Source organism: Pogona vitticeps, chromosome 8 (assembly GCF_051106095.1).
Source record: "Pogona vitticeps strain Pit_001003342236 chromosome 8, PviZW2.1, whole genome shotgun sequence".
In the NCBI taxonomy this organism is placed as follows: Eukaryota; Metazoa; Chordata; class Lepidosauria; order Squamata; family Agamidae; genus Pogona; species Pogona vitticeps.
Genome location: NC_135790.1, coordinates 24,821,994 through 24,848,980, shown reverse-complemented (window position 1 = coordinate 24,848,980; position 26,987 = coordinate 24,821,994). Strand labels below are relative to the sequence as shown.

The 26,987-nt window shown below is 43.6% G+C and overlaps 1 protein-coding gene across 2 annotated transcripts; it reads left to right on the top strand.

Moving 5' to 3' along the window:
• Nucleotides 1–991: 991 nt before the first annotated feature.
• JHY (junctional cadherin complex regulator) lies at nucleotides 992–25,845 on the top strand. 2 transcript variants are annotated; one of them, XM_020792421.3, is made up of 8 exons: nucleotides 992–1,124; nucleotides 2,593–2,978; nucleotides 5,893–6,400; nucleotides 16,509–17,206; nucleotides 18,846–19,137; nucleotides 21,840–21,920; nucleotides 24,197–24,322; nucleotides 25,417–25,845. In XM_020792421.3, the coding sequence occupies exons 2-8, from the start codon at nucleotides 2,653–2,655 to the stop codon at nucleotides 25,618–25,620; spliced, it is 2,235 nt and encodes a 744-aa protein (XP_020648080.3). In that variant the 5' UTR covers nucleotides 992–1,124; nucleotides 2,593–2,652; the 3' UTR covers nucleotides 25,621–25,845. The 2 variants fall into 2 exon arrangements, with proteins under 2 accessions (XP_020648080.3, XP_072835283.2); XM_072979182.2 differs by lacking the exon at nucleotides 992–1,124 and adding an exon at nucleotides 1,745–2,024.
• The last annotated feature ends 1,142 nt before the right edge of the window (nucleotides 25,846–26,987 follow it).

Below are 26,987 nucleotides of genomic sequence, written 5' to 3'. Positions count from 1 at the left end.
TTATAAAATATTGACTGGTATTAAATAACAGATACAAGTTTTAACCAAAAATCTATCATTATCATCATCATTATCATCATTATCATTGCTAGGGAGGAACATCTGGGGAGGGTTGGTATCTAGGGCAAGGAATCATCTACCTATATAAAAATATAGGTGGGGATGATGGAGGGGGGAGAAGCTAATGGCCAGTTGTTGTTTTTTTGAGGTACGAAGCTGCAAACGGGATGTCTCCCCAAAAGCCAGAGATTACTGAATCTCTTCCTTAGTAGAAAGGAAGCCAAGCCAAGCCAATACCCACAGGAGAAGAAGCCTGGGAGACAAAAATTAGTCCCCTTGAGGAAGTTCACACACAGGTTCACACACACACATTTTCTAAAGTCTATTTCTGAAAGTGCAGAACCCCCCCCCCTCCCCGAATCCGGAGCTGGTATTGCCAGTGATAAAAGATGGTGGGAGTTGTTGTTGTGCATGACAGAGGATGTGGGACACCACAGCTAACGCAGCCCCTGTCCTCTCCACTTCTAGGTGTGTTCTGTCACACAACAAAATATATGACAAAACCAGGCGTAGTGCACATTTAAATGCACCAAAGTACACCTTTGCAAACAAAAAAAACCAAAAGGGTCTTGCTTCATCTGGGATGCCTCCCGGGTGATTTACCAGGTTTTTTTTTTTAATCTCTTAATTTAAACCCGTTTGCAACCCATTTCCCTCCCCCTCCCCATCTGCGCCCTTGCAGTGGCGCCAGACTACAGTCCCCATCACCCCCAGCCCAAGGGGCGACGGGGCTCTCCTGCCTGGGGATGATGGGGGTTGTAGTCTGCAGTTTGAAAGGACCAGGCTGGATGGATGGGGTTTAACAACGACTGCGCTGCCATAGCCAGAGGGTAAGTAAGAGAAGAGGCACCCGCGAGCCCTGGAAGAGACCACCCTCCCTCTGCCTGTATAAAAACTGGGCGTTGCTGGCCACCCCTCTCTCTCTTGGAGGGTTGGTAGCTGCCGGGAGAAAGGCCGAGGAAGGAAGGTGGGTGCTGCGCCTCTGTGTACTGTTGCTATGGGAACGGGACGCTAACGGCGCAGGGCGGCTCTGTGAATACCCCCCGTGGCGTTGCCCTGGAAAGGTACGTTAGAGAGAGCCGGGAAGGGAAAAGGGCAGGTGGTGGGTGGGTGGGGGGATCCCTTGGAGGGGGGGCTGAGGAAGGAAGAGGGGTTGCTATGCACTCCCCCCCCCGCGAGGACCAGGGAGAGAAAGGGTTGCACCTCTTTCCTTCCTGGTAGAAGTTCTCTCTCCCCCCCCCCTGCAGAATTCACCCGAGGCAGTGGTGCAAGCGCTTTCCCTGTTGGATTTCTGCCCACCGTGCCTCCATGAGCGGGCAAGGGGAGGGCCAGGCAGCTCAGGGGACACATGCACACACCCGCAGGCACAGACACCCAGCCTCGGGTGGTATTCGTGCCGCTGTGTGTGTGTGTGTGTGTGTGTGTGTGTGTGTGTGTGTGTGTGTGTGTGTGTGTATATATATATATATATATATATATATATATATATATATATATATATATATATATATATATATATATATATATATATATATATATATATATATATATATATATATATATATATATATATATATATATATATATATATATATATATATATATATATATATATATATATATATATATATATATATATATATATATATATATATATATATATATATATATATTTAATGCCGGGGAGCACCCTGTGTTGAAGACTAGGGGATACACAGTTTCCTAATAGATAAATAAATAATCATGCAGATTGCTTTTAAACTTGTCAAGTTGTTGCTTTTGAGTTTTTGTTGAGTTCAACTGAAGCACGCAGAGGATTGTAGCCTCACGTATATTGTGGGTCACACCAGGGTCTTCAGACCGTTGGCTACATCACCTAGCCATCCCAAAAAAGGCTATGAAGATGCCAGTATGGCAAACAAGAAACTGGACCCAGACTGATGTGCTATAATTTGGCATATCTGGTAAGGTCATGATGTGAATTTATTTATTATTAATTAATTCAATCATTAGAATTCATTAAATCACAGTGATTCAGACATATGGAAGGCCCACTCATTTTTCCAACGTTATCAAGGTATTCACATTTGGACTAAACATTATTTTGAAAACAAAAGCTAGGTTTGGGGAGGTGGAGGTTAAAAGTCTTCAAGATACCAAGGAGATTCTAGATTTTTTATTTATTTATTTTAAACGTTGTTGTTTTTTTCATTCACAAGCATAAAAACGAACTATTCATATTTATGTAAAACTGTAAACAAACAAAATGGCTTTTAAAAACCTCTCACCAGTGAAAACAGCCTTGCACACAGAGTCAACCACAATAATCATTGTTGTTCTTGTTTAGTTGTTAAGTTGTGTCCGACTCTTTGTGACCCCATGGACCAGAGCACGCCTGGCCCTCCTGTCTTCCACTGCCTCCTGGAGTTGGGTCAAATTCATGTTGGTCGCTTCGATGACCCTGTCCAACCATCTCGTCCTCTGTCCTCGTGCTACAATAATAATTGTAGTGTTGTCTTATTTGTCTTACAGGAGAAAGGCGGTGTCGGAGGTTCAGTGAAATTTCCCGCTCACTTTGACCCTGTCTGCATCATGAATGGAGAGAGGCCATCCTCAAAAGGGTTGCTTCAGCCTCACGTCCATTACTCCTTTTTGAAAACAGCCTCTGAAGGGTTATCTCAGGACGAATCTGAGTCTGAAAGCCTAGCTCAGGAAATAGAGTATCAGTTTGAGCTCCAGAAACGGATCAATAAAACTGAAGAGATGGTAGATCAGTCCTATGAAGAGGAGGAAGCCGAAGAAAGCTTGGAGGAGGACAGCCTAGAAGAAAAATATTTTAGCGGAGAGGAGTCAGATGTAGACGAAACACATGTTCCAAATGGAACCCGCGGTGGAAAGGAAAACTGTATTAATGCAAGGTAAAGAAGTTTTAGATTTTTACAATATGGACATGGAAGCTGGCTCCATAGTTCTCGTTTCAGTCCTGCTATAAATCTAGAGTCAGATCTAAGGAGAGCCATGTTGGTTAAGACAAAGATCTGGGTGTCTCGTCTGAGATATACACCTTCGCTGAGCATGAAATTCTCAGCCCACCAGATCTAGGAGACCTGGTTTGCATTAGCTGCCCCTGACATATATAGTCTTTCTACTTTAAACATTTTACGCGTTACAAGAACTTGAGGTGCTTCTATGAATAAATATGGCAGTTTTCTTTACCCTTGTTTTGTGGGCTGCCTTCCTTGTTTGAGGCTTGGACAGTAATGGTTTCCTGCTTTTATATCCTGGTGAAATCCTCCTCTTGGCTGGATAATGCAAGCAACTAGCTTACAAGTGGCTACAGGAACACAGTGGTGAGCAAATAGCTAGCTGCAAATGGGCATAAGTCCCATTGATTTCAAATAAGTAGACCTAGGGCTGGAGCATTCAAGGAGGTTTTTAAATGTGCCCAGAAAACATCACCAATTGGAAAGATCTTTGGAAAAACGCCAGGGGAAGAGTTGTCCCCGTTTTTAATTCAATAACTACATAAATGCAAAACTGAAAGAAGGGAGGGGGGGGGAGAAATCCAGAGTGCTTGTTTTGTCGTCCTCACTTGCTTTTCAGAGATACATTAATTTTCCTCTTCTGCACAAACAGAAACTGGATTTGTTGCGTTGGATGGAGCATTAATGCCGCATAAATGCGAAATAATTGTTGTTTAAAGGGATTAAATTAAGCCTGAATGAAAAAAAAGGATAAACAGATTCCATTTAACGGTGTGCTTAGAAGCAAACGTGGGACAAAGAAAAGAGGACTAAATTATTAATAGTGCACTTTCCAGAGGGCTCCTCGATGGGGGGAAAGTGGCCAGTTATTCAGCATTTTGATTGCAAGTGGAAAAGGATGTGAATTGTGAGGGAGGCATGCTCTGGCCTTAGCAGAGGGGGCAGGACTCTGACAGAGCACCCTGCTTCCTATTTAGTGGAAATTTGATTTTATGTACTTTGAAATTATCACAGTGTGTACTTAAATGGAGTCCATTAACACTGACAAGTATACCATATGCCTCCATGCTCCCTGCCTCCATCTATTACTAAGCCAGGAATTTGAAGAGGCGAGCTTGTTGTCTGTTGTCTCCTCATTTTAGCCCTGCGGAATCAATGTAACCTTCATTTAGTGGAGAAAGAGGGCAGGGACGGGGGTACAGGGCAACGGGAGGGGGACCCTATGTATGTCTGCAAGTGCTCTGGAGAGGAAGCTATCCCCCGTCACTGGGATTCGTGGTGTTGACCTCCATCACACAGCATCGTTATAGCCATGTGCATGGGTTTTTGTCCTCTTCCAGAACCACCTTCTCTTGTCTGCAGCATTGCCCATTGTTCGTAGCCAGGTGAGTCCCATTTCTAGGCTTCTACCACTTCAGATTCGCTCCCTTGCATGCATATCATTTGCATTCATGAATAATCATGGCGAAGGCGAGGGCTGCCGTCCAGTTTAGGAACACTGGCAATCATTTCCACCCCTTAGTATAGCGTGCAAAAAGGCGTTCGCTGAAATTTAGGAGACTATTAAAATCAGCAATTCACACTTTACTGAACATCTCAGAACATCTTGCTTTGGTTTCGTCTTGGGCGGTCTGGCCTCCTTCCAAGGCATGTCCTAAGAGTTTGGTCCCTGAGAGTCTAGAGCAGCCGTTCTCAACAGGGGCAGGGGCATATGGTTCCCCGGGGAGCCCTGGCACACTTGGAAGGGGACCACGGATGTATCTGTTCATGTTGCATCCTAGTTTGCACTCAGCCGAAGGCCTTCCTTGCTTCCCAGGGGGCCCTGGAACCCAAGAAGAGCACCATGGTCAACAAAAGGTTGAGAATGGCTGGTGAATGCCACCTACAATGTATCAGCCTTAAGTGATTTTAGAAGGAGGGATCCGAGGTCTGGTTTCCTAAAACCTGATGAGGCCCTATTGGTCAAAGCTGACAGTACTGGGCTAGGTGGGCCGGGGATGTCCTCTGTCTAAGGCAGCTTCTAACATTCCTGTATGGGAGATCTGGCAATGGAGACCTTCTGCATGGAGGCCATCGTCTGAGAACCTCCACCCAGCGCCTTCACTATGCAAACTGTTACTACAGGTGACCAAGTAATGCAGAGATGGAGAATCTGGTCCAGTAGATTTTTGCTGGACTACAGCTCTTCCCATCCCTTACTGTTAGATGGGCTAACTAGAGCTGATGGGAGTAACCGTCTCACGACATCTGGATGGCCGCATGTTCCTCTCCCTGATACAGTGGCTGAAATCCTGTTGCACTGCTATTGAAAAAGGTGTCACATTTTGGAGGCAAATTGCCTCAAGTTAAAATCTCTCTGTAGACAGGATCTGCCACACGCTGAAGTCACATGACTCAGTAGGCAATAGATAATGTCTACATAGATTTTTTAACAAGGCAATTTGTGATGCCTTTTGTGTAGCAGTGAGCAGAATTTTGCATCAGTGACTATTTGAACTAGGAATGGGGATAGCATGGATCGCCATGTGTTGAGTTACAACTTCTAGCAGCCCTAAGAACTGGCTATGTTGTGCTAGGCTGATGGAAGTTGCTGCCTAACAACATCTGGAGAGCCAAATTTTCCCCAAATCTGGCTTAAACCATGCTGAAGGGGCATTCCATTGGCCCCAGTAAAACATAGCTACTGTACCTGCCTTCTTAAGCACTGATCCAGGTAAGCAAATATAATCTCTCTTTCTCAATTAATTGTGTGAAAAGTGGGTTTCCGGCTGATATTTTTTAAAGGAGCAGCCTTTAAAAGGGTCAGTTCTCTTGTTTTAAAGTTTCCCTTTGTGCCGGTTCTTTTCAGTGACAAAAAGAACGTTGCAGGTCAATACTCTGAATTACGCTATAACCCCAACTGGAAGAATGATAAAGAGAGAACAAGCTTCCTTGGGTCCGACGACTCATGCCCGGAGTGTGCTGAAAACTCTCCCACCCTTTCCCTGGATTCAGTTTACAGTCCATCCCAGTTTGGTCTCACCTACAGGACTCATCCACGACAGGAGTCAGCGCGGAATGTACCACCTGGTTTTGACGGAGAGTTCTTGAACTCTTGTGACCCCATTGGAAAAGTCATCCGTGGTGCCTACAGGGTACGAAATGAAGAAGAAGAGGGGACTGCTTGCCGTGATGATAGCAGTCCTAGAACAAACAGTGACAGCTACTCTCCTCACATTAAAGGATATAAAAAGAGATCTGAACCTGAAACAGACTTTGTCGAAAAGAACAAGCTCACCTTGGGATTAGCAGCCCAGCAGAACTGCTCTTACCTCCAGCTCCATAGTAAAAAGCAAAAGGGAGGCCATCAAGGACAGGTAAGCTTCTCATTGGAATATCTAGTAACAGTTCATAGAATGATGTATATTTTTCTACCTGCATGCTCAGAAGTAAGTACTTTGTGTTACATTGGATGGCAAGTATAAAGTGTTCAAAATAATTTGTGTCTCAGGCTCCATCTACAGCGGGGTGGCCCAAGTGCATTGATGGACCAAGATTCCCAGCGTTCCTCAGTCATAAGGCTTCTGGGAGTTGCAATCAAACACTATCTAGAGGACCATGCTTTGCAACCCCCCGGTTTCTGATTGCAACACAGTGAAACAACAGCATCCTCGTACATGGTAGTAGTATGGAGGGTACCACATGTTGGGCCAAATTTTGTATGTGATTTTTTTCAGAAACATATTCCCTGCAAGTAGAAAACCAGCATGTCAGGGATTATGCCTTTTTCTTGCAAGGAATACTGCTCTGACTGTTGTTGAGAAGTGAGTTCGAAGACAGAGGTGTCTAAAATTGCAACCTAAACGAGTGCATATCTTTCCACAATGTTACACTGACTCATAAGCTTGTTCGTACTTAAAGGAAAAAGGAATTTAATTTTTTCAGACAATCGTTTGATAATCTTGGAAATGCCATTTTTCTTTGCTTTTATCACCAAAGCTTGATCTAAACCCCAGTGCACGCTAGGGGGCACAAAATGAATGCTTTAATGGAAGTTGGTGTCTGCAGAATTTCTTCCCCTGCCAGCAGGGGAAGAAATGGAGGCTTTGCATCCACATTGCTCATCTTGATTGAAACCAGATAGCATACGTGTTGGTATTATCACCACAGTGGAATTTACAGCACGTATATGCTGTGCTGCAGGATCGTATACTGCTTCGTGCTATGCAACATTGTGTCTTTAAAAATATTTGGCTGAGCTCATATTCTTTATTTTACTTTATTTTTCAAATATTGACTCAGATAAAAGGCCTAAGATGATTATAAGGATAATTGGTTGCATCCAGTTGTTGTATGAGCAGAAGGGCGCTCAGACTAAAGGGATTTCCACCCTTCAGCTCCATTGGTAGCCCTCCTCTTTCTAGCCTGGATTTCCTTGAATTTCATATTTTGGTTTGTTTTCTCAGTCTTGCCTACTCCCACTACACAAAAGAAAAGTTACAACCCAGTTCTGTTGTAGAACTGGGTTGTAACTGTAAGAGGGAGCAAGTTCCTCTTCGTTATATGGGCTGGGTTCCAGACTTTGCCCTGTTTAGGATAGAGACATTGAAATCAGTGGGTCTTTGATTAGTCGTGAAACACCATTGATTTCAACAGCTCTGTTGTAGCTACTATTATATGGCTATTAAACCTGAAATCCACCCAACATGATTTGCATAGTGCCCTTCATATTTAGATTACACATCTCGAGGGAATATTTCCATATCCGTTCTGAATGCATCATGGAAATGTACAAAATCCACCCAGATTCTTTACGCATAGTAGTTAACAAAGGCTAACCTTTGAGAAAGGCCTTCAGAGAGGAATTAATGGGTGACAATCAACAAAACAAGGCCATCACTAAGTTAAGATGCTCATCCTCTGGGCAGTGAAAGCGATCAGACGTATTAAATAATTGTATCAGTTTCATTGATGATTCTAGCAGTTGTCCATTTGTATGTTTCTCAGCAATCTGAGTCTATTTTAAATCAAAGATAGGTTGCAAATTCTTAACTTAACAATAGCTGTCCTTAAAGCACTCAAAGCTTCTCTAGAGGGTGGGGGTCATCTGTATGGAGCAAATAGCAGAATCTGTGGGAAATGATCATGAGACTTCACATTAGAACAAAGCGGTGGAAGATCTTCATAAGTGTTATGTGCTCCTAGCCTTTGCAAGAACTCTGTGATCAATTGCTTGTTTTATACGTAGGAATAGCTGAGGTTGAAAACGGATGTCTTGCTTTGAAGTTAATCTCATAAATTCAGGGGAAAGAAAGATTAGAGATTTGGACACCAACGTGGAGATGGCTCCTCTACCTTCAACGGTGTGTCGTTTTTTTGAAAGTTCAGCTGCTGAATTTCGACTGTCCATCCTGGAAGAGGCAGTCTCTTCAGTCTTGGGCAAGCTGGACAGTCCTCAGAAGAAGGGAGTGACGAACCACTTCTAAGTACAGTTTACCTGGAAAAGCATGAAAAGGGTTGCCATAAGCCAGAACTAACTTGACAGCAGATAATTATTTATTATACACAACTATTATAGTTAGAAGAACCCACTTCACTTCTGCATCTGGGTCTTCCTAGCAGGATTCAGACCCTGATCAGTAACTCACTCTTTCATAGCTGAGTCCCGTTCATATTGATTCCAAAAGTACTTTCAGATAAATGTGCTTAGCATTGTAATCTTGATGATTATGCTTTTTTTTTGAATTAGTGCTTTTTTCTCTTCCTTCCTCTTCCCCTTTTCCTTTGCATCTGTGACTATTTAAGATTATAAACCTCTGAGCAGGAACGGTCATATTTCTAAACCTTTTTACAGTCCCTGCAAAACTTGAGTTGCTCTACATTTAATAATAATTGGTAAGCTAGAGACATTTTAATCTAAGACTAAGAGTAATAATAATTATTAACCAGGGTTGATTATACTAATTTAAAATTCTAATAACCGGTATTGTCAGATTTGCTGAGTTAATGTTGAGAAGTCGACTCAGAAGTAAATAACTGGCATTCCGAAATGATTACAAATTAGTGTTCAGGAAGGGGAATAGATTACCAGCTAGCGGATTTCTTTGAATACTGTACACTCTGGATTTAATCATCATTTGAATGGCATTGTGTTTCTCAGCGTGCTAAAGCTATTAGTTAGCCTTTGGAAGTTTAAATCTTGGCATGATATAAGGCCTTCCTAATTGGCACTGTGTAGATGCTTTTAAACCATTTCAGACAAGCTTAGTATAAGGGAAAATGGCTAGATGCCTGTTATTTGCCATTGCTGATGTAGAGTAGCAGTTAAAAGAAGGCCTGTTATTGTTCTCACGTAACATAAAACTACAGTTAAATAAGCAGGAGAGGCCGTTGTTCGCTGGGGCATCTAAACTCTGGAACACTACTTTCTTAAAGTTGTGTTTAGTTCCCCACTTGCCTTTTTGTTGATATTATGGCTGTCTTCTATTTTCAGCTGCTTGTTGTAACTTTACTTGACCACTTTCTGCCCCATGTTTTAATTCTCTTGCATGCACTTTGATGATACTCAGCACAGAGATTAATTAGTTAATTAGTTATGTGTTCATTCATTCATTTATTCATTCATTGCATTTCTATACTGCTCATCTGACCTGTGGCCACTCTGGACAGTGTACAGCAGAATACTGTACAATATAGATGCATAACAAATACTGTACCTATATCAACAAACATAACAACAAAGCTTACATTTGCAACTAAAATTAAGTTTAAATCAGGCAGATCAGGTAGATGTTAAATATATAATCTCAGTGGGCTATTGAGATGGTATGGTTTGAAAGACCTGTCAAATTCGGAAGATTTTCAGCAGTTTCTTAAAAGTTACCAGAGAGTGGCCATATGGATTTCTGGCAGCACTTCATTTGATAGAAGGGAGGCAACCAAGTAAAAGGACTGGTTTCTTGTTTTCTCCTTCCTGGCCTCCTTTGGGATTGAAATTCTCCATATGCCTTCAGTCTTAATTTTGTTCCATTTCTTCAAATCCTGCCCCCATTGCCATGCCATATCTCATCTGCATTGTTATCATTTCTTCCTTCCAGTTCCGACCATGTGTAGGTAGGTGTTTTTCTTTTGCACAGAAATTTGTGCACATTTCCCATCATGTAGCGGAAGGCTGGACTAGAGGAATCCCAAACCGGAATTAAGATTGCCGGAAGAAATATCAACAACCTCCGATACGCAGATGATACCACTCTGATGGCAGAAAGTGAGGAGGAATTAAAGAACCTTGTAATGAGGGTGAAAGAGGAGAGTTCAAAAAACGGCCTGAAACTCAACATCAAAAAAACTAAGATCATGGCCACTGGTCCCATCAACTCCTGGGAAATTGAAGGGGAAGATATGGAGGCAGTGACAGATTTTACTTTCTTGGGCTCGATGATCACTGCAGATGGAGACAGCAGCCACGAAATTAAAAGATGCCTGCTTCTTGGGAGGAAAGCGATGGCAAACCTTGACAGCATCTTAAAGAGCAGAGACGTCACCTTGCCAACAAAAGTCCAAATAGTCAAAGCTATGGTTTTTCCTGTCGTGACGTATGGAAGTGAGAGCTGGACCATAAAGAAAGCAGACTGCCAAAGAATTGATGCCTTTGAATTGTGGTGCTGGAAGAGGCTCTTGAGAGTCCTTGGACTGCAAGGAGAGCAAACCTATCAATTCTAAAGGAAATCAACCCTGAGTGCTCACTGGAAGGAGAGATCCTGAAGCTGAGGCTCCAGTACTTTGGCCATCTCATGAGAAGACTCCTTGGAAAAGATCCTGATGTTGGGAAAGTGTGACGGCAAGAGGAGAAGGGGACAATAGAGGATGAGATGGCTGGACAGTGTCTGCAAAGCAACCAACATGAAATTGACACAACTACGGGATGCAGTGGAGTATAGGAGGGCCTGGCGTGCTCTGGTTCATGGGGTTACGAAGAGCCGGACACGACTAAACGACAACAACGAGCCATTTTGTATGTATTTCCCCTGCACATTCTTGCCATGGACCCCAGCATCTTTGTGTACATTTTTCAACTGTAGCGCTTTTTTGGGTTTTAAATCTGCATGCATGATTCCATGCATGTGAAACTTGCCACAAGCTCATTTCACCTGCATGCAGATCTTGGAATTGTCTTGCAAATAAGTCCTGGGAGGTTCAAAAGTGACAATTTCATTGGGAATCTTGTGATCACCTAAATTCCTTTCCTTCTTCAACGGCAGATGTGTCCCTCCCCTTTCTGCTATAAAAATACCCCCTGCTGGTACAAGGTGACCTGGGTTGTCCATGGGGCGTATGGAAAGGAAGTTAACTATTTTATTCCAAACCACAAACCTGGCGGTTTGGCGTGGGAGAAGATCTCTTCGCTGGTACTAAGGGAAATTTAAGTTGATGGAAAGAGGATTAACCTCCCCTGCCAGACCTGATCACCCTAATCAGGTCTCCTGGCAGCTGCAGTGGGGAAGAAAAGATGCACACAACAGTAGCTACATGTACTCTGTGTCCCTGAGTGCCCACTTAGTGGATACCAGAGAGAACATAATGTGTAAAGCAGCCTTAAAATAAGATATCTTTGAACATTTGGGGAGGAAAGCTATATAAATGCTAATTACAGTGGCGGTCGCGGCTTCTGATGTTATTAAATGTGTACGTACACCTGCGCTGGGCTGGACCAATCCAGGCCGATGTGATCGTTTCCTTCATTCACATCCTATTTTCTAAAGCATCAACTTCTCTTGCAGCGCTGCCAGATTCTCTAAGAAGCCGATGATGAGTTTCTTTGAGACAGAGAGAGCAAAAGAGAGACGTCGCCGGGACTATCTGGCTTGGCCATCCTCAATCCGAGTTTCTGTCCTCCCTACAAAACCCCTTACTTCAAAGCGAGGCACATAATGTACAATTTTTTAATGGCTCTAGAGACCAAGGCACTCAGACTCTCAGTGCACTGTGCCTTACCTCCGTGTAAACACCTAATCAAGATTGCCTGCGCTCCAACAATAGCCGCCAAATGCAATTTGAGAACCACAAGCCTTTGAAGTCTTCCCAGTAAAGGCCGGTTTCCTACTCTGGGATAATGACATGTCGTGATTGCTGTCTTTGTTGTCTCTTTTCAACAGAGAAGCAATTACGGGCCTCAATTTAACAGAATAGACATTATACAGCTTATGATGCTCAAAATGCAATTTCATTTGATCATTTTCTCAATTTGATTGGCATTAATAGAACAGTTCGCCAAAGGGGGAAGACAGGGGAGAGAAAAAAGGCAGGGAAAACAGGAGGTCGAAGTTATGTCTTGGTCCTCTTACAAAGAGATAACACAAGAAGTAGGTTGTACCTGCCAGGCGCACTAGCTGTGGTCTCTCTGCGGTGGCAGCTGCACTGCCCAAAACAATGAAAACTTCATGGTCTCTGTGAAAGAGCCTAACTGTGGAGCGACCCCGTATTTCTGAGCTGACCTACCGCACCCAAGAGGCTCATGAACTCCACTGTTAATTAGTGCTTGGGTCTCTCTGGCTAAGGAGAAGGATGGGTTTCAGGCACCAATGACCCCTGGAAATTATGGTGCCGGTCCTCACTTGATTTCTGCATGGGACGAAATGCTTTCTCTGTACCCACCTGCAAATTGGCATCTAGCACCTGAAAGGGATGGGATCAGGCTACGGATGGCTACGCCATTGTTCTTTTCTGGTCTACTGTGAGCCTCTGGGGAAAATGTTATTGGTGCATTAAGGCTTCTGCACTTAAGACAGTGGCGCCCAACCTTGGGTCCCCAGATATTCTTGGATTAAAACTCCCGGAAGCCTTCGCCACTAGATGTGGTCGCCATTGTTTCTGGGGATTGTAGTTTAAGAACATCTGGGGGGACCCAAAGCTGGGAACCACTGCCTTAAGGGGATTTGAAACCAGTTGTTCTCTTAAACAGAGCGAGTCACTTTCCAGAGTGGGCACCCGCCAGAAGAGATGGAGCTGGGAAGCACCGAACACCTACTCGGCCACAAAAAAATGGACCATCATGAACTATCGAATCAAGAGTTTGTGCCAATCTCTAGTGGCAATTTGTCACTGACAGACTTAAGCCAGTGGCATGAAGTAATACACCCCAGACTCCTACATTACATATCTTTTTTGGTTGTGGTTGAAATTGCATGGGTCTCCTCTCTGATATGCTTGTTTTTATTTACAGGGCTTTTGTGCTGCTTCTTGATCAGTGTTTCATTGGATTTGTGATTTCCATTTTCCAGCAGTACTTTATTATGCCATGACTGGTAAATATAATACATAAATACAAAGCATTAGAACTGTTGAATAGCTCTGTGCTTTAGGCATCTGGCTAAGGAGCCAGAGGTTGGGAGTTTAGTTCCCTCTGTTCTCCCTTGACTGAGGCTGGGCCCCCGTGCAATTCCAAGATTGTTGTTGTTGTTGAACAAACTCTTTTGTTTCATGGAGTTGATTGATGGCCGGCTAGCCAGCCCCTGAATAAGTCTGCTTATTTTGACTTCTTTCATTTGTAGGTGTTGCTTACACAAAATGTTTGTGGATGGCTTACAGTGGAAGAGAACGGATACACAGCAGGCAAAAATCATTGAAACCGAATATAGCATTAAAACCTGCATTATGATCCAATTGTAAAGGACAAAACGAGCATAATAAAATGAAACTCTTGTTCCTTGAAAATGGCCACCCCTTCAGTTTTTGTTTGTTTGTTTGCTCTTGTTTTATTTTTATTTTTGGAACTCGATTTCCGTCTTATGACCAGGCTACGGTCTTTTGAAAATATGGGGAAGAAATATAGTCAGGATCCCCCCACCCCCACCCCCCCATGGCTTCAGCTCATGCCAAGACTGTTAGGACTGTGACATGAGGCCCCTTCTAGATATAAACATTAATCACTCGAGAAAAGGTCTGGCAAACAACTTATCATCTTGGCACCAGGAGACCGAGAGTCCCCAATGCTAAAGCTTTCCCTGAAAGATTCTGCTCTCCATGCGACTTAATACCTACCATTAAGCAGTTACTCTGAGTGCATACACTCTGTCGTGGCCGCAAGTGTTGTTAACAAAGGAGCCCTGGTGAGGCCAGAGGCTAAAATGGAGGCGTACGGAACAGACAAAGATTAAATGGATTGCCAACTTCTTTGTGTGTGGCCTCCGGGGTTCCCACGTCTCACCTCATGAGGAGTGGCACCTGAGGCCTTAACTGGAAGTTGATGAAGCTTTAACTTGGGGAGGGGGGGAGAGAGAGACTCTTTTTACAGGTATGATGATGGTCCTTTGAGATGGCAAGAGTAAATGGCTGGCCATGCCCAGCTACGATACTCTGAGGGTTAAATCTCCTAGATTTCAGTGGGTCCCTTCACAGCGGCAAGAATCCTGCTGGTTATTCAGTAGGGTTTGCGTGACAAATTGTGTCTAATTGAGAAGGGGCTGGGACACCTCTCAGACACATGTCACATCACACGTCCAGCCCCACAACTGAGATAATGTTCCAATATCTTGTCAATTAGCAGAAATCAACCATTGCTGTTTATGCAAACCTTAGACAATCGCCAGTAGGATTCCTGCCAGTATATATTTAAATCTGAATTTAACTTCGAGCTCATTTGTTGGTTCATTTCATTTCTTTGTGGACATATTTTCATCTTAAAGTTACAATAAAACTCTAAGTGAGGTCTAGTCTTAGTCGTGTTTCGGGCAGATCCGCGGGGGTGTTAAACGAATCATTTCTGATTTGTCCCATTGATTCCAGTATGGCTACTCAAAGCAGAACTCACCGACCGTTTCAACGTGTCTGCAGAGTATAGTTTCCTAAGCTGTATTAGCTTCATCGCAAGCCATAAACAGCTGTGTTTCTTTAGTAGGGCTTTCCCCAAAAGAGATATTGTCACTAAGGCCTTGCAGTCTTTTTCATTTTTAAGATGCACATGGCAGATTGGTGTCAGAAGATACCCAAAAATATCAACCTCCTTTCAAATGGCAAAAATTAATTTTTTCCTTTCGGATGTTTTCAGGCTACAAATATTGCACGGAAAGGCAGGGAGAGAGCAGCCCCAGGACCTACCATGCACACAGTCTCTTCCAATAAAATCCAATTTTCTTCTTTTCATGGAAGTACTCATTTTCTGCTTGTGACGTACATCGCTGAGATGGGTTGATAATCTCACAAATATTCCCTTTCTGAACCTGTATTATACCATTAGGTACAAAAATGCAATGCACTGATTGATAATTATTTTTGTAACATTGGACTTAAACCACAGCCCTTAAAGTTGGCATTCATACTACTTGGACTTAAGGATGAAAGACCGATGTTCTAGAGGTAGATTCATCTCTCCAGCAAATCAAGGTCATGAGCAAAATAAATGCTCTTAGCAAGCTTGTAGGCAAATTAGTTAAAGACAGAAGCATCCAGGAATCACTTGCCTAGTTTGATTTTTCAGTGTGTCCTACAGCTATGCAATGATAGATTGAAATGTCTGCTGAGGCTAGGAGATGTGCTTTGGAGCCATTTGCCAAAATCAGGCGCTCCCAGTGGGGTAGCTGTCACTCTTAAATTTCTTTAAATTACAGGAGCAGACGGCTGGTAACTCAATATAATGGGAGCTGTGAACCTGTGCCAAGTTTTAATGTGAGCTTTATAGCAGCCATCCCTGAACCCTGTTTCCAAAATAAGTTCAGCCCCCCAGGATAATTCCTTTAAAGTTTAGACCAAAACCCAGAGCAGATTTGCTGCCCCTATGATATCACAGCCATAGCCACCACTGGATCAGAGGTGCCCCATTCAACAGTTGGGATGTCCCTCTTCCTGCCTTGGGAGAAGAAGGTCTGCTTATCATTCCATCATTGATTCATTCCCCATCGTAAGTCATCCCAGCTGATTCAGTTTTTCTCATTTCTTTGTTCATTGTTCACCTTCCAAGTTCTGCTGTTTTATCCTTACAACCTGAGGGACAGTGACTCGCTCAAGGCCAACCAATATCAAGGCTTCCTTAGCCCGAGTCCAAAACCCAATCCTGTCTACACCAAACAGGCCATCTCTCCTATGTCACCTTTTTAAATATAACGACATACCACAAACTCTTGGTATTGTGGTGCTATCTCATAAAATGAGACAGCCAGCATGGTATAATTGTTATGGTATCAGACTTGAACTGAAGGATCTCTAATTCAGTTCTGCTCTTGGTTCTTACTGGGCGATCGAGGGCAAGATTATCCGCTCTCAACCGCCCAACTCGCAGTGTGTTGGGAGAATAAAAGGGTTGTCCTGAGGTCCTTGGGGAAAAAAAATCTAGGTAAAAAAAATCACATTTTGCAAGACTTTGATCACCATAGTGTATGGATAAAGCACATGAAGCTCATGACACTTATTATGCTTTAGCTTGCACTGAGTGCCAGCATTTTGAAAATATCAAAATGCAACTTCAATCACATGTAGCTTGATTTCTCATTTTAGGCTCACCCGTGCAGAAAGCCGGACATCAGCGGAATAAACTCCAGCCATGCTACATCTGTGGCAGAAAACCCCTTCAGTGAGATCAGCGTCCAAAGTCCTTTGGAAACCCAAGCAGAACTAAGGAGCCAGAAGGACAGATGTCACAATGTGTTAGAATCTGAGCATGCTTGTGCCAGTTCTAACTCTTACAGAGAAGTATCTGATTGGGAGCAGGAGAGCCGACATTCATTGCACCATACTTTTTATCCAAATCTATCTGTCGCTCCTCTCCATCCTTCCATCATACATAGTTCTAGCTGGGGCCACCAATATCCTACAGATCCAAACTACAGTGTACATCCAAATGGCAAGCATCAATCCATGAGTGTAACCTTTGCTAGGAATCCTTTGGAGCCAAATCCATACCCAGATTTTCAAGGGCTTCCTTTACCATCTGCTAGTGAAAAAAAGAAGATTAACCGACGGAAACTTGAAAGCACTTCTGGAGCTAGCCATCCGCATCCGTACAGATGCACAGTTTCAGAGCCTCCGTCTACCACTAGACATGGCAAGCATCAGAACCTGGTAGAGCGTAGAAGTTTTTCACCAGCTTCCAAAGTTGGTTTTCCACCTCTAGTGAACAAAGACGTTTCATCTGGGAATCCCAGACGGATTTATGTAGAGAAGACCTCCATCAGCCATGTTTCTGATAACTCACGGTAAAGACAAAGTTTTCTCCATAACATTAAAAGAGGCAGAAAATTAATGAAAACATACAATGTATTAATTGTAGAATTCTTTGTTATGTCCTAAGCCATTTCATAATAGTTAAAAACCCCACTACTGTTTGGATCTATTTATTTTATTTCTTTATTTAAAATATGTTTATCCCGGCTTTCCCCTAAAAAAAGGACCCAAGGCAGTTAAAGGACAGTATTTAAACCTAACACAGTGAGTAAACAAAAAGTAAAAAGATTCAATTGAATACCATACCATAAGCAACACCAAAACATATTCAAAGCAGTAAGGTACAACTCTCCATTTAACAATCCCACTCAGACAGACAGACAGTAAGGGAGAGCTTGCATAAAGAGAAAAGTCTTCACCTGCTTGTGGAAGGACAGTAAAGATGGGGCCAGCCTGTAGGAGGGAGTTCCAGAGGCTGGGAGAAGCGACACAGAAGGCTCTCTCCTGTGTGCCCCCACCAGATGCAACCCTGAGAGTGGCGGAACTGAGAGAAACGCCTCTAGTTGATCTTAGCATTTCAGCAAGCTCATAAAAGGTCCTTTGAGATAGTTTGGGCCCAAGCTGCTTAGGGCTTTATAGGTTAGAGCCAGCACTTTGAATTGTGCCCAGAAATGGATCCACATCAGCCATAGGATGGAAACAAATGTTCTCACTTGTGGGACACTCAGGTGTGAATGATTTTTTTTAATTATTTTTGCAAAATACTAATACCAATAGTAGATTCCCCATGTCATGGAGTGGGATAGAATGACGGACTAGAACTCTAGAGAGCAGGGTACGAATCCTCACTTGGCCATGGAATCTCACTGGGAGAATGCGACTGGTAAAACCACTCCGTAAATATCTCCCTTAAATCCAGAACTGCTGGATAGCTCTGATTTAGGCATCTTGTTTCAGAGCTAGAGGTGGAGGGTTTGGTTCCTTGCTTGTGCCTCCTTGAGAAAGGCTGGACTTGATGCTCCATAAGCTCCCTTCCAACTCTGCAGTTTAAAGATGATGGTGGTGGTGGTGATGGTGATTGTGTTGATGATGGTGATATCTCACTTACCTTGAAAGCCCTATTAGGGTCACTATAAGTCGTTCTGACTTGATGGCAAAGAACACACAAAACTAATGCTAACAGCAGCAGCAGCAACAACAACATTTGCTGGAAACAGCAGTCTGACACCATCTGGAGGCCATGGCCGTTCACCCCATATGCAGAGTTACTCTGAGGAGATGTTCCAGGAATAGACAGCAAGGGGATGTAGGGAGAGTTCGCCGAAGATGGTGGAACTGCAGAGGCAAAATATTCCAGGAAGGGATGTATTGGATATAACAACAAGGACACAACAAGGGTTGAAGATATTGAGGGGTGGGGGTCGCTTTGAAAATGTAGGACAAGAAGCTTACGTGGGATGCAGACAGGAAGCAGGAAGTTCATGAAGGGGTTTAACGAATTGGTCTGATGTGATCAGAACAGTGAGGGGATGAATAATTTTGACAGCCGAGATGGATGGATCAGGGTGGACCATCTCTGTGTTAGTCAGTTAAAAACAATTCCTCCAATTTTTTTTCTTATTTTTTCCCCCTCTTTGGTCTTATATATTTGTTTGCGATTCTTTTTTTGAGGCTGTCCCAGCTGCCCGCTCACCGCTTGATCCAAGCGGATTCTCCAACCACCCGGCTCATCCAGGCAGCGGAAGAGCAACACCTCAAAATCTCTCGACTGGCCCATGATTACCTCGCTGGAAGCCAGTGCGCAAGCATGCTCCCGCCCATAATGCTAAGGGGGGAGAGCGACTCCCGGCTCAACCTGGAAAGCTGCGAAGGGAGCCCACGGGTGCTGAACCGCAGCAACTCCGAAGGCTGCTTGCTTCAGATGGAGAAGGAGAAAGAGAAGAAGGACAAGGAGAAAAGGCAGGTGAGGTGGGAGAATACGGAGCTGATCCGGGGTGAGCCGAAGGTCGGTCTGGATCTGTTCATTTATGCCCAAAGGGCATCAGCAATTTCCTTGGCCCTTCATTTCATGATGGCAGTAGTGCCACCAACAACTAAAAAGCCTTCCCTTTACCCCTAAACTAGTTTGTTAACATCTGATCTGTAGGAAAATCAGGCCCCAATTAGATGGTACAGTTAGCACACCATTAGAAATGGAGTTCCATGAAGTGATAAAAGATGGTCTGATTGTCCCACCCAGACTGTGCCTGATTGGACATAGGAAGCTAAACAAGGATTTCATTTACAGCTCTGTGTTCTGAAGGAGTTGTCCCTCTGGAGGGAAAATCTGGTAACGGTGGGAAAGAGCAGAAATCCTGATAAACAAAGTAGGTGCCACAAATAGAGACTGTTTGTGCTAGAAATGGAAGGTCATGCTGTCCGTTTCCTCATGCACGTTTGGAAACCACGGAGAACACAAGAAGGCCCAATGATAAGTTTGGAGAACTATATCACAGGTTAGGAACTATGGGAAAGGAACAAAAATGCTGTACCTCCACAAAGAGTGACAAATACGTAGGGCTGTCACCCAATTTTTTTCTTGGCTATTAATCAATGACATTCTTGTAGGGTTAAAAATATTGCATTTTAATTGTATGCTTTCTTTAACCGGATTCCAACTGCTGTTCCTAAATAGAGCACTCTCCTTGGGATTGACCCTAGAATGGATTTTGTGGGTCTACCGGAGTTGAGATGAGCAATTGGATTTAGGACTTCTCTTGCAGAAGACATTGATTTAGAAGAAGCCTTCCTACCTGTGCATCCCAGAAAAGGAGTCTCTCTTTTTTCTTATCATGCTACTTACGAGGACAGGTATTTAAAATATTGGTAGGTAGGTAGGTAGGTAGGTAGGTAGGTAGGTAGGTAGGTAGGTAGGTAGGTAGGTAGGTAGGTAGGTAGGTAGGTGGGTGGGTGGGTGGGTGGGAGGGAGGAAGGAAGGAAGGAAGGAAGGAAGGAAGGAAGGAAGGAAGGAAGGAAGGAAGGAAGGAAGGAAGGAAGGAAGGAAGGAAGGAAGGAAGGAAGGAAGGAAGGAAGGAAGGAAGGAAACCTACTGAATCAGAACAGTTGGTTGCTTAACTGATTATAAAATTGTGCCAGTCCAGAAAGAAAATGTAATCTCAGAAAGCACTACAAGTGATGAAATTAATGAATGATGGAAGCAAATGCAGTGCACAGAAGGATACATTTAATTGCTAATAATTATACCAATCGATCCATTTGTGCCATCTATGCCTGCTGCATTACAGAATCTGTCACAGGTGCTCTGTTTCTCCTTTAAGTTGATTCATTTGTAAAGTGTTTTCAAATACAACTGTTTATTTAACTCAGCAGGAAATAGTGACCAATTTCTTCCTGTCATGCCCATTTTCATCATTGACTCAACACACCCACACACACCAACTTTACACCATCCCATTTTTCCAAGGAGGCCAACTAAACACTGCTTAATCATTTAGGATTTTCTGAAACCCAGGGGCATAAATATTCTCTTCCATTCTGCCACCAAAAGTAACTTTGCGCCCCCCCTCACCGCTTTTCTCTTCGGTTCCTTTTTGTTGAAATATAAATAAACAAAGGGCCTCCAGTTTCCACACAGCGATTATTGTATATGCCAGTGTGACAGAATGACTTCCAAATATCCTCCTGTCCCCATGACCAATCATGATGTTTAAGAAGCTGGCTTCTGGCCTCGAAGCAGACAGATTAAGCTGGAATAATGGTTACTGTGGCAGCGACCGGGTGGCTTTGTGGATTGCTGCCTGACTGCCCTTCAGAAGGAGTTAGCTGGATTAGAGACATAACTGCAGGGCAAATGTCCTTCCCTTTCTCCCCTTCTTACCTTCAGACTATTATTTTTGTCTTCTAGGAGGATAACAGTCTTAACATGTAGGCCTTTGAGGAATTTCCCAGAGAAAAGCATTAGTCAAAACTCGTAATACACCTTGGCTTTAAGGCCAACAAGTCTGTTATTCCCACAAGCCTCCCCATCCCTGTGGTTTCCCAAAGACTCTCCAGTCAGCACAAATGCATAGAACCTATTCCTTGTTCCTTAGCAAGCTGTTTGCTCTCAACACTTCCCAAATCCATGGGTGGCTCATAGATTAAACAGGAGAAGGCTGACCACCCTTGCCAAAATTCAGGGAGGCGCATTGTCAATCCATGAGCCACCTATACCCACATTTCTGGTATGTGGGGGTCGAACATCCTCATGATTTTCCTCACTTTTGCATCTTGGCTTTTAGCGTGCTTTGTTTTGTGATTGGTGATTGGAAGGTAAGCACTAGCTTGATTTGTAGGTCTGATTGCTGACGAAGCTATCTCTAAGAAAACCTGGGAGTACATTCATTCATTCATTCATTCATTCATTCATTCATTCATTCATTCATTCATTCATTCATTCATTCATTCATTCACTCATTCATTCATTCATTGTGTTTATACCCCACCCATCTAGTTGACTGACTACTCTGGGCGACTGCAAGACCTCGGGTTCTGATGCCTCTTCTCTCTAGTTCTCGTGTGCTTTTCCAGAATCCGTTACACTTTTTAAAATGCAGTCATTAAAAAAAAAAGACTGTCTGTCCCATTGATTTTGGAAGTGAAACATCATTTTAACTCTCCACTTAGAGTTATAGGACAAAAGGGTACATGAAGATGGATGTGAAGCTTGGAGGTCTGGGTCCTGACTATGAAGCGGTCAAAGAAAAAGTAAGTAGAATGTATGACATTTTAGAAAGTCTTCTTTGGCAGAAGAAATGAGGGTGATGGCCATAATTTCAAATCAAGGTATTAAACATTTGCAAAATCGAGAGTAGCTAGACAGAGAAACTCTCTGGTGATTACTAGAATGGAATACTCAAACACTGGGTCATCCAATGAAGCTAATTGGAGGAAGTGCGGGACTGGCCAAAAACGGATAATCATAATTGGGTTAATTACTAGCTCAGATGGATCTTTTTAAAAAAGCCTTCCCAGTCTGGTGCCTTTCAGCTTATTGTGATTTTTTCAGGTTAAAAAGAACAACTTCAAACACAATACGTAAACTGTTATTGCCGTACTCTTTAGCTGCCAGTCTATGAATTGCAGGGAATTGAAAGAGGCCAAAGACTTTTCTATGCCCCACTGGTAGATCAAGATTTGCTACGTATGACTTAAGAGAGAAATTAACCATACACGTGTCAAGAGAACACAGTTGCTACACAAGTGTGGAAGGACTTAGTGCCCATGCATTGACTTTATAAACTCTGTTGGTGAGGACTGCTTTACACCTATAATTCATGTGGACCTTGAACTGGGTCTAATTGCTCACTGCACTTGTGTTTAGGAAAGAACATTTCCCCAAATTGTAGAATGGGTTAGCAACCAAAGTACTGAGCAAAACACCTGTCTTGCCATACTACATGTATTGTATTGCTTGAACCCTTTCCCTTCTTTTATTGAACTGCTTGATGAACCTAGTTTAATTCTCCTTGCGTGTTTGTCGCTTCCTGCATCTCAACTCTCATTTCTAAGATTCTCAGAGTGGCTTGCAAAACAAAAGTTAAAAAACCGTCAAACTAAGAACATATTTAAAAAAAAACATTTAATCACCAATTAGAGCTAAACAGGATAAAACCTGGAGGATTAAAGGAAACTAAGAAGCACCATGAAAGATCTAGATAAATAAAAAGATCTTTACCTAACTCCACAGATGGGGCCGTCCTTCCATTGCCATCATGCCAACCTCAAACAGAGGCAGCCCACGGAACATCTCATAAAATGACCTAAGCATGCAAAGTATAGGAAAGTTACTTTTGTGGACAACAACACTGGCGAGCAGGCATGAATTCATGCTAGTTTAGTTGGAAGTCAAATTAGAGTAGTCTTCTGCTCCTTCCACCCCCGTGGTTCTGTTGTTGATGGAAGAAATAAATAAATGTGTGCCCAGAAAACTATGGCATATCCTCAACAGACCATATTTTCAAGTCCTCACTTTCTGCGCCCTCGGCAAAGGTATCCATTAGCCGATGCTCATCTGCGGAGAATTCCAATTGCAGATAAGTACACCCAAGTTTATTCTCTTTCGGCTGGCTCAAGTGTGCATTACTTTATCGCAATTGAGCTGCCCCTGTGAATTCAGATGGCCTGGCTTTATCACAGAAAGGGAGCAGGGAGGGGGAATGAAAGTAAACAAAGCCCAGCAAATGTAGCTGTAGAGTCACTGGATGCACATTATGCTCTGTTAAGGAACATCAGCTGCTGCTGAACCAAAGAAGAAGATGAGGCCAATCATCTAAGGAAAGAGTCTGGGAGGAAACCCTCTCCGCGCAGCCACCACCTGACCCTTTCTTGCGGGTGATTGTCTAAGATGCTCTGAGTAGAACATAATCCAGGCTGACCATCTACACATTGATAAGACAACATGAGATAATATGGCATCTATTGTGTAGCATTCGTGTCGGCTCTTGTGGTGCTAAAGTACTACAACTGTCAATGATCCAGAACATTGTAAAAAAACAGCTTTCATTTCCTTGGACTTGTGTGCAAAAGGAGGCAGCTTTGGTTCATTCAAGTTGGAATAAACAGAAATAGTTGCTATGGATCAGTTTTCAGCAATTTTATTCTTCCTCCACCTTGCGTAAAGTATGTGTCATATATCCACAGCATGTGAGAGAACAGCAATATGGACTATTCTCAGACTCTCCCTAAATGACTCTATTCCATTGAACAAAGATTTTGAAAACAAAGTCTCTGTGGTCAACAGCAGTCACTCTATACCCAACCTTGGGTAACCCCTGTGTTCTTGGACTTCAACTCCCAGAAGCCTTCACCACCAGCTGTGCTGGCCAGGTTTTCTGGGAGTTGTAGTCCAAGAACACCGAGGTTATCCAAAGCTGGGAACCACCGCACAATACACTCTCTATATTTGGAGTCGCCTATCATTTTGACGGGAATCCTGCTCGCCAGCCCTTTGATCGCAACGGCTGCTGTTTCTCTTTTGACAGTCTGAAAAGGTGAAGCAGCAGAAGGAATACGCCAAGCACATTCAGGAAAACAACATGAAGAACATTGCAAACTCAAGAAAACCGCAGCCAAGACTAGAGAATAAATTGGGGGCATCGAGGCAGAAGGTAGGAGGGACAAAGTAATGGAAGGGAGAGGGGAAAAAAATGGTCTGGATGGACTTGATCAGCCCATTTCTCAAGTTATCAGACACCACCGTTTTTGTCTCTGCGATCTGGACTTTCGGCATTTTAACAAAAAGTTTCTGAACTCTGCCCTTTTCTCTCTTTAGCACTTTCACAACAGCAGGGTCAGATCCCAGGTTATGGCAAAAATGTGTTTCTTCTTTTTATCCCATCACTGTATAGCACTGGTCTTATGGAATCTGAACACACACACACACACACAAATCTTGACTTGTCTGGAGACCCAGAAAGTCCTCTATAATATAACATCAGGTCCTCAGGTCCAGAGCCCCAGTTAAAATCCTCAAACTGGAAAGGGCTGCTGAAACTAAGCGTCCAGAGTGAGTGTCATTTCGGGGGGGGGGGTGTTCAGAATAAGTCAGAACATTAAAATGTGAGAAAACCTGTGTGTATATATAAAGAGCCATTTGTAAGGAGGCAGTTTGTTCTAGGCCACACACTGCTGCTGTAGAGGTGTGTTAAATTGCCCTCACTTCTTAACAGAGTGGGGAAAAAAACAAATATTTGCTTGCATGCACATCCATTGAAGTTGTCAGCTAGTGATCGGTAGCCTCCATGCATTCAATGGCTCTCCTTCCCAAAGCAGCATCAGAAGATGATTTGTACAGAAGAAAAGATAAGCAGGCAAGAGGAGGACTGTTTCATGTTGAAAGTGTGTCCTCAAATGTTTGTCCCATGGGAGCCGATCTTGCCTTTGGAAAGTCACATCTAGAACGCTCGCCGGGGCTCTGATAGTATGGAGCGGAGAACAGAAGTGAGTAAAGGACAGGTTAAGCATCCTTCCGCTACTTTCTTGAAAATCACCCCCTTCCAGTGTGGCTTTACAAAGAAGCAGCTACAGCCAGATTTTGAGGCACACGGCAGAAGTACAATGTGCAATCCTGACCTTCCCTAGCAATCATCTGCTCTGCATTAGTTATGGATCAGATTTTACCAGGGCGGTGGGGAAGGGACGCAAGTGTTGTAACTGTGATTTGTTTCATTCCTTTGCTTGCCGCTGTGCTCCCTCGCTTCAGGCCCTAGAGTACGCCAAGACCATTCCCAAGCCCAAACTCTTCGTATCGCGGCCGTCGGAACCAGAGCCCAAAGATGAAAGAAATCTGGCGCGCACTTTAAACGGAGAGAATCTCCCTCCCATTTCATCCCTGGAATCACTGCAGAGCAGGCATGAGAAGGAGAAGCAGGTCGTAGCTGCGTTCAAAACCCTGCATATCGTATGAGGATCCCAGTGCTGCCAGAGACACCACCCTCTCTCCAGAAGCAAAGAAGAGGCCCCTGGACTTCGCTTGATAGTCACCCAGAATGCCAAAGGACTTGGTGGTGGTGGTGGATGATGAGTCTGATGTACTTTCTCAATGTGAGATGTTTTCCGGGTTTGCTGAGCCTTACTTATTTTTATCAGACGTTGTTGTTAATCAGTAAAGAGTTGGAGATATAATGGTTGAGAGCTTGTTTATAGTTTTCCTCTTTTTTTGTCATTATTTTCGCTTCCAAAATCATTTGCTACGCCCTCTACCACCCCATCAGACCCAGCTCACACATATACTGGGCGATGTGCTTGTCTCTGATCTCCATCATCTCTGCAAAAAAGGATGCACGGGAGTGACTGAACTCTTTTAGAAATTCCCATCTATGTGGACAGCCAGATGTTCTCGAGAAGGCTTGCACCCTCTCCTCCAGTGGTTTGACTACACCACATCCTGGTGTAGGCTGCCTAATTTAAGTGGCTCAGGGGATGCTTTTTTTCCCCCATTCTGCCTCTTGGCAGTGAAATACCTTCAGCTGGCCAGATAGAAGATCCTGGTGGGACGGTACATCCCTTGGCAGGAGAAGACATTGATTATTAAAGAAGGGCAAGGTCCTTCTCCATCCCAGCCAGGGACCTTTCCCATTTTCAGGATGACCTTCAAAGTGCAGGATCTGTGCCAAGGGCAGCGGGAGGGACCCTATCCTTTGAAAATCTATCCTGGGAATCTCGGAGGAGACCCACCTCCTAAAAGCAGCACTATTTGGGGGCCCCTTCTCTTACGGGTCTTGCAGGTTCCAGCATGTGAGCTGAGCTTTTCCCATAGAACCGATTTCCTTCGGCAAGACCTCTCTGCTCAGCCCCACCCGTGGCCAGTCACACAAGTGGAGTGACAGGTGTCCCCCACACTTAAGTGCTCCCACACTTCAGTTCATGCACGGTGCAGGGACCTCTCTGGCATCTCCCCCTTTCCAGATCTCTTCCATTTTAATGCCCTGTGTTCCGATCATCCCCTTATTCTTCCTTAGCTCACTCGGGTGCAGCTGGTGCAATTCTCAAACTGCAGCCCTGTCCATTAAGAACTGCTTCTCTACAGATCATGATCCCAGGGAAATGGTAACACTTTGAAGCATGTCTGATGAGGCTTCAAAACTTGTTGTTCCTCTGAGTAAAAGTGATAATCCCTCTAATACAAAGCTCGAGGGGCCTATTTTTCTAATGAAACCTTTTGAGGGATATCAAAGAACTATTTACTCTCACCTAATATTTTAATTAGATTATATTTTCAATTTAACCCGTCTCTCCTACATGCATGTGCAAACACGCCTGCACATGTCCTTT

Coding starts and splice junctions, on each gene's coding strand:
- JHY (XM_072979182.2), top strand. CDS start 2,001: ATGTGCTATAATTTGGCATATCTG. Junction 2,979..5,892: donor GAAAACTGTATTAATGCAAG/GTAAAGAAGTTT, acceptor GGTTCTTTTCAG/TGACAAAAAGAACGTTGCAG. Junction 6,401..16,508: donor AGGGAGGCCATCAAGGACAG/GTAAGCTTCTCA, acceptor TTCTCATTTTAG/GCTCACCCGTGCAGAAAGCC.